General features: G+C 35.2%; 2 protein-coding genes across 2 annotated transcripts in view; both read right to left on the bottom strand.

Moving 5' to 3' along the window:
• The window catches only part of LOC107722783 (ruvB-like 2), a 7,326-nt gene extending 2,707 nt beyond the window's left edge, over positions 1-4,619 (bottom strand). The window contains exons 1-11 of the mRNA XM_016531253.1: positions 4,524-4,619; positions 3,793-3,847; positions 3,551-3,606; positions 3,290-3,431; positions 2,968-3,097; positions 2,490-2,556; positions 1,908-2,014; positions 1,368-1,461; positions 1,130-1,253; positions 904-998; positions 18-136 (exon numbers count right to left, since the gene is read on the bottom strand). Coding sequence (XP_016386739.1) covers positions 18-136; positions 904-998; positions 1,130-1,253; positions 1,368-1,461; positions 1,908-2,014; positions 2,490-2,556; positions 2,968-3,097; positions 3,290-3,431; positions 3,551-3,606; positions 3,793-3,847; positions 4,524-4,535 — 1,001 coding nt within the window. The 5' untranslated portion in view covers positions 4,536-4,619. The remainder of the gene's footprint in view (positions 1-17; positions 137-903; positions 999-1,129; positions 1,254-1,367; positions 1,462-1,907; positions 2,015-2,489; positions 2,557-2,967; positions 3,098-3,289; positions 3,432-3,550; positions 3,607-3,792; positions 3,848-4,523) is intronic.
• Positions 4,620-6,079: 1,460 nt separating this feature from the next.
• LOC107722782 (tripartite motif-containing protein 16-like) overlaps positions 6,080-10,945 on the bottom strand; it is a 6,894-nt gene continuing 2,028 nt past the window's right edge. Inside the window, exons 3-7 of the mRNA XM_016531252.1 lie at positions 10,518-10,751; positions 9,931-10,090; positions 9,647-9,703; positions 8,754-8,819; positions 6,080-7,024 (exon numbers count right to left, since the gene is read on the bottom strand). Coding sequence (XP_016386738.1) covers positions 6,498-7,024; positions 8,754-8,819; positions 9,647-9,703; positions 9,931-10,090; positions 10,518-10,751 — 1,044 coding nt within the window. The 3' untranslated portion in view covers positions 6,080-6,497. The remainder of the gene's footprint in view (positions 7,025-8,753; positions 8,820-9,646; positions 9,704-9,930; positions 10,091-10,517; positions 10,752-10,945) is intronic.

The raw sequence follows: 10,945 nt of genomic DNA, 5'->3' as shown, positions 1-10,945 counted from the left end.
TGTATTTGTGTGTATACCGGGTGATGCCTCGGTTAGTGGCCATGATAAGTACAGGTGATAGATCACTCTCAAGAGCTCGATTCAGGAATGAAAAGCATTCTATGTCCAACATGTGGACCTCATCTATGAAGAGAACCTGCAACCACAAAAAAAAAAAAAAAAAAACTCAACATTTCCATTGCAAACAAATACTCTCTATTGCATGATTTAGCACATGGTAACAAAACTAATTAAAAAAAAAAAAAAAACGATGCATATAAGATGGCAATATGTGTTAATAATGTAGGGTATAATAATCTATAATGATGTAGATGGAATACAAAGATAAGTTGTTGTTTTTCTTGGTAACATCCTGATTGTCAGTTTAAAATCTTGTGGCATTATAGCCTCAGAAAAGCCCTTTTTAGATCATTTTTACATCAAAAACGATTAACATTTAATGAGCAAATATAATTTTAAAATAATTAGAGTCATGCAAATTATTATTTGTATGTTATAAGGAATTGCTTTAATGTTTTTTTTTTTTTTTAACTTTTGGAAAGAACAGATGTAGCAGATATGGATGCAAAAAATGCAGGCAATAAAGATTTTTATGCACTTTTTATGTATTCTTTTTTAAAATAAATTTATCATCATTTTTAAACAAACACTTTTTTATTTTATGTTATCATTTTTCTATACAAACTTGTTGGCAATTTTACAGCATTTTATTCATAACATTGCTTTTAAAAAACATGCAGTAGAGAGTTAAATTGTCACTGCACTCTTTTCTTTAAAAAAATAGTCAATGGCTGGAAGGTTTTCAAGAGAAAAAAGCCCTAAAGGAAAAAGTCCACTCTCTGTTTGTGGGCTGGCTCCTCTTCTTTGAACACTTTAAGGGTCTTATTTGACTGGGCTGCTTACCCCAGGAATGATCTCAGCTTTGCCTTCCTCTCTCCACTCAGACACTTTAGCATTGATCTGTTCTCGAACCTCTGACTTTATCTCTCCTGTGTCACCTGCAGAACAGACAATCAATCATCAACTACAGCAAACACAAACATCCATGGAGAATTATTTTCATTCTGAATCATGGATTAGTTTCACTGAGCATATCATTATCTAGTAAGCTGACAAGAGCGTGACAAACCTGAAAATAAGGCCAGGAATCCCTGAGTGCGGCTGTTGATGACATCAATTTCATGGAGAGAGACTGTGTGAACAACCTCCTTCCGTTTCTGCAGTTCTCCCTCTGGACATTGCACAAACTGTGTCTGAAATAAACAGCAAAAACAGTATATATAAAAAAAATTATCTCAGGGAAAAGTGAGAGTATCTCTCATCATTGATTGATGTATTCATTTCACAGATGAAGAGAGAATGTGTACCTGTGCGCCCATGGCGTCGTAATCTCTGGCTCGAGTAAATGACCGTCCCAGCTTGCTAATCTTTCCTGTGGCTTTATCGATGGTGACCACATCTCTACAGAATATGAAATATGATAATAATGTATCGTCCTTTAATGATTTAAGCACTGGAAAAGCTAAAACAATGTGGTTTGGCTTAAACCTTTTTATGACTCATATGCACTCTTCTCACTGTCTCTTTATCTAAAGTGGTATATGTATATATGCGTATATGTGTGTGTGTGTGTGTGTGTGTGTGTATAAAGCAAATACATCATCCTTAAGATGGACAATCTTATAACAATGTTACATGTTTAAAATCAATAGTAATAATACAACTCAAGGGCTCATTACTAGAGTTCAGATCTCACTCAAGCTCATCAAATGTTTCAGTTATTCAGTTCAGTTGTTACAGAAATGATTAATACATTTAGTAGCAAAAGCTGGACGGCAGTCCAGTCTGCTCAATTTATTTCATACAGAGAAGTGAATTGCAAATTTTTAGCTTTATAATCTACTCACCCAGCTTGTACTCTCTCTTTACTGAGGCTCTCAATCATCTTGGTCCCCAGATCATAGATGGTTTCCATCTCTGTCGTCTTCAGCGTAAGCTTCCCCACTTTTGCACCCTTAATACAAATACAGAAAAGAGAGAAAGTGGTTCATGTGTAACTGAGTTTACTTAGGGACATCTCCTAGCTTCATATTGAGCACTATTTTGGGACCTGAGTCCTACAATCAACTTATCAACGTAGCTGAAAACTAATTTCTCACTTTCATAATAACAAAAAGTGAATTTCCCACTGAAGAATGATAAATATCTTTAATAATGCTTTTCAGCCAAATAGAAGTATTGAATTAGAGTGCGTTTAGGAAAGTGTGCTGTGTGACGAATTTTCTCATTTGCTTCAGCTTCTCAAGGTATGTCAAATGTTAAAATAACCATGAAATCAAAACTGACAATTCTTCTTTTGAATACTGCAGTGTTTATTATTAATAGTCTACGTACATCATTTCTGGTGCCGTAAGAACTATTACAACAAAACAGAGAAGTTAATTTATTGAATCTGGTCTATGGAGAGAGAGAGAAGAGCAGAGACTCACGGTTCCTGTAGCTGGTCTGTCGATCTGAATCTCTACCACCTCTCCTTCAATGATTTCAGTCTCCTCTCTGCCAGACAACAAACACAGAACATGAGCAGTCATGCTATAATCTATGAAATATTAAGTTAACTAAAACAATTTTTTTTTAATTATAAAAAAAAGTGTAATGAATCTATAAAATCACATTAAAGAAATAGTTTACAGAAAAATGAAAATCTATTCATTGAGTCATGACACCCTTTGATTATGGCTATTTCCCATACAATAAAAGTAAACTGGGAACAATGTGAGGATAAGTACATGAGTAAACTATTCTTTAAAATCCACAATCAGTAGATCACTTAATCTCCAGTTGAAGACAGCCTACTACTTGATCATAATGTCAAAGTGACAATAAGCATATTACATTTTTGGAGGTTATTAATTGTTCTTAATCTAAGACTTCATGCTGCTTCACACTTCAGTTGGCCTCACTCACTTTATCCTGACTCCTATGGCTTTGCGGAAGGCCTGGCTCAGAGCTTCAGTCTTGCTCATCTCCAGAGAGAAAATCTCACTACCAGCCAAAGCAGTGAAAGGTGTGTCAGGGCCAAGAGACTGGGCAAGACCTGTACAATAAACAACTCACTCGTTATTTTACAATGGCTGTGCAATATAACAATAATAAAAATAACTATTTTGATACATACCATTACTGTGATTGTGGTCAGCTCAATCTCAAGTGCAATTTATTAAACAGTGTAACTTAATTCTACGTTTCAAATTATGATTAATCATGAAAAACATATGCAAAAACACACCCATAGCAATAGCTGTCTTGCCCGTCCCAGGTTGGCCAGCAATGAGGACTGCACGACCAGCAATCTGACCATCTTTGATCATTTCAAGGATCAGCCCGGCTGCCCTTCGAGATGCCAGCTGACCCACCATCCCCTGAGACACCTGGTGAGACAGAGGTTCATCATTTGTATGTTGTTTTGTTTAAAACATACAGCGATCAATATTTAAGCCAATGACAAGCATGTTGTCTCTGGTAAATCAATCATAATATTGAACATTACCTGCCGTGGCTCCAAGGCATCATCCAAGCCCAGGCCACGAATGTGAGAGTGTGCACCTGTGAGAGAAATCAAGATTTAACTTTAACTTGTTCTTGCATATTCATTCTGTAAATAAACAGAGCTATCTTGATTTAACCCTATGCTGGTAGCATGCATGCATAACTAGATAGATAGATAGATAGATAGATAGATATGATTCATTATTGCTTTTTATTGCTATTATGGGTTATTTAGTTTCTCACCAATCCTCTCAATTCGAGTGATGTCTCGCACCTCCGGAACCTTCGTGGTTGCCACCTTTCATAAAAAAAAAGTAAATATATAAATATAAAGTGTAAAATTATGTTTAATGTAAGTGTGAAAATTAAATACTAAGGTGCGTTTTAATGGTTCGTTGTCATCTTTATGTAATTTAATACCGTAAGTAACAGCCGTTAAGTGAGTGCGTTGCCATAGTGACACACGAGCGTACACAGATTCCAGCCTAGCAGAACTTTAGCAATGAAATGTAGAAATGTGTAGACTAAAATGCGGGAGCGTAATTTTACTACCGCGATGAAAATTTGTGTCAAATGCGCTAATAATGCATTTTACATAGGGGAGTTTCATATTCCCAATAAAAACAGTGACATGCAAGCTAAACATCACAAACACAAGCTTTGGCTGCAGGCTAGTTAAAGAACCATTACCAAGAAGATTCTCAATTCCCGAATATCTGGATAAAAGCCATTTTCATGAATGGACCTCAAAATCTCAAAGTTCTGAATTAAAATTGAATTATTGTTGTAATAATTGAAGCACATGTGCTAAAAGCGGCAAGCTCAAAGACGTGTTTAATGTTATTCACAAATAATTTCAAGGCTCTACAGACAGCACACAATAGTGGCAAATACATATATTATTTTGTATTCAACCTGCGAGAGTCGTATATTTCACAATAATCCCGAAATAAAATGCTAAATATCAGACTTACCTGCGCTGCCATGTTCCCTCTCGTAAAGCGGTTGTATCTGAATGAATGAGTGCGCAGCGGAAATCCGTCCGGGTGGAACACGTGACCTCGATCCTGAGTTCTGGATTAAACATCTGTTCGAATGTGCGTAGGCTACTGTACACTCAAAGTTAAACATTTTGCAATGAATTCTGTAATCGAGGTAAAACTCGCTTGTGATAGCGCCTGGGCTTGAGGTTATGTTTGGGCCCTATACCTATACACTACAAATGCCAACAACTAGAACATCATTATGAAGTAAAACAAAATACACAAAAATTAAAATGTGCTTTGAGGTTCATATATAATACAAGTAATAGGCCTATGCAACATTTATTATTAACAAAATTTAGATGTAATATTTAAATTGTCATTATAATACAGTAAACAGGATGTGTTCTCTCAGTTGAGAGATCAAAATAACACTGAGTAAAAAAAAGCCAGATATGTATTAGTATTATTAAAATGTATTGTCATAGCCTGTGTGTGTCCTCTTATGTCAGATTTTTAAATGTAATCAAATTCAATCCAAATAAAAAGGCACATTGGCTATTAACAATCAAATGAAATCACTATCAGCAAAATCCATAGATAGATTCTGCATGAATTATGTTAAGTTAAAATATAACTTTTTTTATTTTATTTTATTTATTTATTATTTATTATTTATTTATTTATTCTTTTTTTTTTTTTTTTTTAGATATGAAACTACAATCGCCAGTAGGTGACAGCAAGTAACTATTTTAAAGAGTGAGTTGAATACTTATATCAACCGATTCGTTTGCTAATTCATTTAACTTCGCAAACGGCTGAACCGTATGGACTGAACGTAGGCTATAGCCTGATTGAAACTGCAGCCCAGTCAAGCTCAATGGTAAACCCTAGTCTTGGTAGCATCAGTGAGAATGGATTGAAAACAATAAACCAGTCAGTAATGTTTTGACTTGTATGGTTGTATGCTTTAATTTTTTTTTTCAGCAGGAGAGTTTATTCATTTTTGACTGTCTATATTACAACTGTATAATGGCTATTATTTCAAATTTCGTTTGAAGTACAGAACTACTTTTAAAAACGTAGTATTTGATGAAAAATAAAGGTGTGAAATGTATAGTTTAATTATAAATGTAAAAGTATAAATTAAAACTTAAAGTGTAATTTTTGTGACCACCATGAGAAAACATGGTGGCAGAGAGAGTAGAAATCTGAACTACAAAACATATTGATAAGCAATGCTTTCTTTCTTTTCAGTTGAGGCTAACACTGGGCTGATCAGTAGAAAACTATGAGTTTAAAGAAAATAAATCAGTGAAGTTTTATTTGTTCAAAAGCCCCATTGTTGAGTCAGATGTGATTACAACCAGCAGAGGTCACTCTTGTAATAAGTTACTTGCGTTATAAGTTATTAATCTTGTAATAAGTTACTTTACTCCGAACTGTGATTCAGCTCTTATTTAGGCAGCATCTGTGCATCATAAATTCGAAATGTTTCCAATATGTCAAATAAATGATTCAACAACCATTTTAATTGATCATTTTATTATGTTATCATGCAGACAAAATTACCCACATAAATCAAACGTAAGATATACTGTAAAAAGCTTTTTCTGCACCTGATTAACCTTCATATTAATCAAGTATAATCACACAGATGGACATGTCATTAAAGATATTAGACTTTTTGTAAGGTCTGTATTCTAGGAAAATGAGCTACACGATTTATTTAAATATTTTATATAATTCTTTGTAACGTTTTTAAAATTTTTGTAAATTTGTAAAAATAGATTATATAAACATATTTGGTATATAATAGATTAAAACTTGTAGTTTAAATACACTAACTATAATCAGTTTCACCAGAAACAGGCTTTCATTAAAAAAAACAAAAAAAACATTTTTTAAAGTAATTTTTTAAAAGCTGGTAGTAATGCCCTCATATCCCCTGTCCGGTTCAACCATTTACAACTGAGAAATAGTAATAGCAGACTCATACCAGACCCAGAAGCCAGGATATACCGGCTCACTGAAAGAGGCTTTAAACTGATGAATAAGTGACATGGACTCAGACACAGTGTAGAATGAAAGAGTGCCTCCTGCACAGTCCAGGAACACCCCGATACGGGAAGAGTAGGGTGTGTTAATCTCAACCTGGTCTTTATTGTGTCGAGCTGAGTAGCTGGAGTCAGAGCAGAAGAGACTCCAGGACTTGCGGTTGTAGCCAATACGAGCTGAGTCTCCGTAACCTGTTCTCTTGATACCTTTAAAAGCGACACCAAATGAGGCTCCCTCCCCGCTCCACTCCACCTCCCAGTAGTAGGCACCTCCTGAAAGAGCCTCTTTACACAAGACCTGGGGCAAGCATTCAAATCTCTGGTTACTGTCATTGTAAGCCTGAGGGTCTCTCTTTAGTGCTGCTTTCCGGTTGTTTCGGGAGAGGTATAGCTGTCTGTATGCTGTGCTGGGGTCCAGAGTTAACTGGCAGGCATCTATAAAATAAACATGATAGACAAGAGTTGATCAGGACTGGTGAATTAAAATTTGTATGTGAATGTGCGAAGACAAACGGGGAGGTGAAGTTATGAAGACAATGAATCTCTGCCCACTTTGCATGCAAGTATCTTAATCCATGTACATATATGCTGCATTTTGGTGCTTTAATAGCTACATTGTTCTTTGAGACTGGATAAAGTAAGTGCCACAAGAGATTTTGTATGCATCAAAATGCTGATGTGCACGGGTCAAGTTAAGACACACAAGACCACAGGTTTTATAGGCCTATTATTAATTGAAAAATGTAAAATCAAGAGTTAGCAGAGTCTACAGATCAACCATGCCACATTTGTAGTGTTTAAGTTTTATTAAAAGAAACACAAAATAATACATTATATTAAAAAAATTATACATAATACAAAATAATGACAAGACGGACACCATTGTATATTTATTTTAGGCTATCCTAGGATAGGATTTCTGATCTGGGAACAGTTTTGCTAATTATGGTCTCCAAATATGAACAGATTGGAGCAAATCTGATCCTAGATCAGCATTCCTAATGTATGGTGCAACATGCATGCATATAAATCACCTGCCTAGTGGTTGAGTCTGCACATTGGCTCTCAGAGCTGGTTGGACATTTGGAGGTGCTTTCTGCCAGAGGTGTGTGAACGTCTCTGATCTAGAGGGCCGAGAGTGTCGATACACATTTAAGACACCCTATATATTTGTATATATATGTACACCCTATATAGTAACTTAGCATAATTATTAGCTGCCTTTTGACTTACACCACCATTCAAAAGTTTCAGATCTGTAAGATAGTTTTGAAAGAAGTCTCTTATGCTCATAACGGTTACTTTTATTTGATCAAAAATACAGTAAAAACAGCAATATTGTGATATATAATTAAAAATTAAAATAACTGTTTTCTACTTTAAAATATTTTTAAATCTAACTTATTCCTGATGGCAAAGCTAAATTTTCTGCATCATTACTCCAGTCTTCAGTGTCACATGATCCTTCAGAAATCATTCTAATATGCTGATCTGCTGCTCAAGAAACATTTCTAATCATTATCATAAAGTTTAATTATTATTATTGTTACTAATTAATTATTATTAGGTTAAAAACAATAACTGTGGAAACCATGATACTTTTTTAAGGATTCTTTGATTAACAGAATGTACAAAAGAACAGCATTTATTTGAAATAGAAATCTTTTGTAACATTTTAATTGTCTTTACTGTCACTTCTGATCAATTTAATAATTAATCTCTTTGACACCAACATTTTGAACGGTAGTGTATGTAAATTGTTTTTGTCCTCATAAAGACCACAATGTTCGTAGAAGAGAAGACAAAATGTCTAAAGTTTTGAGGAATGGCAGTTATCATGAATCACCCATACACCCCCTCACTAAGCAGTCTACGCCTGTTCTTACAATATGCTTAGACACAAACTCAGTATGCAAGGAATGATGCTAGACTACTCCCACTACAGTTTGACATTTAACAGGAAGAATGCCAGCATGTTTTCATAGCACTTTATGCAAGCTTCTAAACATATCTAAATGTATATACTATTTTAATTAATCATCACCTGAGGTGAGAATTCTGTTGACCTTGAACTTTATATCCTGTGCATGTTATCTCTACAACAGCGCCCTCTGGTCTTGGGCATACAGGTAAAAAGGAAATTCTTGTATGAAATAAAACTTACACTGGAGGAACTCGTCTCTTGTCCGGGGAGTGTTGCTGGGACTCTTGTACATGTCAACATCATCAGCTAGAAACACAATAAAAAGAGGGTTTCGTGTTAGAATGATGTCAAACTTTAATCTGATCTTCTATAGCAAACATATTATATTACTGACAAAAAGGAAGGACCTCTAGGTACTCTCTGCATGGTACTTTAGGTACTTTCATGTTAAAGGTGAGAATAAATACACTACCACTCTAAACATTTTTTAATACTTCTATTCAGTAAGGATGCATTAAATTGATCAAAAGTGACAGAATAGACTTTCTACTCATCGAAGAATACTGGGAAAAAAATGATATATCACAATTACCACAAAAATATTCACAACTATTTTCAACATTGATAATAATAAGAAATGTTTCTTGAGCACCAAATCAGCATATTACAATCACGTGACACTGAAGGCTGAAGTAATGGCTGCTGAAAAATCAACTTTGCCATCACAGAAATAAATTGCATTGTAAAATTTATATTACATATGTTTTAGAACAGAGTTATTTTAAATAATATTTCACAATTTTACTGTTTTTACTGTATTTTTAATCAAATAAATGCAACCTTGGTGAGCACAAACATTAAGAAATGTTACAGACCCCGACTTTTAAATGGAAGTGTGTGTTTAACTGAAGGCCAAAATAAAACTTTTCATATGTGTGTGATTTTCATAGAAGAGATCAGCTAATAAATATGTATTTTAATGTGATGTCAGACTTAAGATCATTGCTTAGCAGCAGGCCAACAATTTCTTGGAGCACGACACTGGCTTTTGACAAATACCATTCCAAAATTCCAGCTATTTCGCACAAAGCAAACAGCAGGACAGCTAGAGTTTCCCATTTTCATTAACTTACACTTCATAGACCTTCTCTTCTTTCGGTCCTCTAGCTGGCAGAATGGCATTTTGTTCACTGGAAGAGAATTGAGAGTTATGAAGTTATGAGTTTAATAGTTAAGAAGAACCACAATAAACAAGAGAGAGCGCGATTTATTTACTCATTCTCATGGAACAAAAAGAGCATTTCAAAATGGGAATAAGACAGTGGCTAATAAAACAAGACTGTCTCTGAAAAATTCTGGGTACTAATTACATTGGATTCTATGTTAGACAAAAGAATCCTGTCATACTGGACCATACCTGTCTTTGCCACCTTGACCAGCTCTTCATTGCTGAACTCATTTAGATGTTGTTTCATCTCAGAGACTGTTTTGGTAACAGTGCCAAAGGAGAAGTAAGGGTTCACTGTAACAGAGGGCAGCTCCTCTGCATCAGTCTGGGCAATCAGCATATGGTAACTCTGTGATAAAAACAGAACAAATCTAAGTCTTATTTATCCCCACAATAGATTGCCCTGCACACTTATTTTCTCACATACTGATAGCTCTAGAGCAGGGGTGGGCAAACTTGGCCCTTCCAGGCCACTTTCTTTTCCTTCAGAGTTTAGCTCCAACCCTATCAAACACACCTGAACCAGCTAATCATTGTTTTCAAGACTACTAGAAGGCTACAGGCAGGTGAGTTTTATCAGGGTTGGATCAAATCTCTGCAGGAAAGTGGCCTGGAAGGGCAAAGTTTGCCCATCACTGCTCTAGAGGAAACAAAACTATTTTACACTGTATTTCATCACCTGTAAAATAGTAGAAAAACGAAAATAAAAACAAAATAGTTTTACTTGCACGCAATACATCCTGTGTGGAGTGACACTAAAATCTATCAAATCTCACCTGGATGAAATGAATATGGTCCTCAGTGCGAGAGAGTTGTGTCAGCTCATTGTCTCTCCTCTTCAGGTCAGCAATTTCATGGCCCAGACGCTCCATGTGGCCTTCAGCAGTGTTAAGTGCAGCCTTCTTATTGGTCGAGATGAGTTTGATCATTTCCTGTTGCATTCTTTCAATGGAATGAAGCATGTCACCAAACAGCTTTTCACTCTCCTGCAATGCCCGTTGTGCTGAACTCTGAAGGAACAATTGTAATCAGTATTCTATTTCTAACTCCGCTTCATTTTCTTTCTAAGAAATTCATAACCTTTTATATTTTATACACACATCTGTTTACAAAACATTCCTGCTTCATTCTGAGTAAGAATTGGTCACACCAGAGCAGACTAAGAATTCATGAGAATTAATGTTGATCTTGTATTATTATCTTG

Source organism: Sinocyclocheilus rhinocerous, unplaced genomic scaffold (assembly GCF_001515625.1).
Source record: "Sinocyclocheilus rhinocerous isolate Xijiao unplaced genomic scaffold, SAMN03320098_v1.1 scaffold544, whole genome shotgun sequence".
Lineage (NCBI taxonomy): Eukaryota > Metazoa > Chordata > Actinopteri > Cypriniformes > Cyprinidae > Sinocyclocheilus > Sinocyclocheilus rhinocerous.
This window is presented reverse-complemented; position numbering and strand designations above follow the sequence as displayed.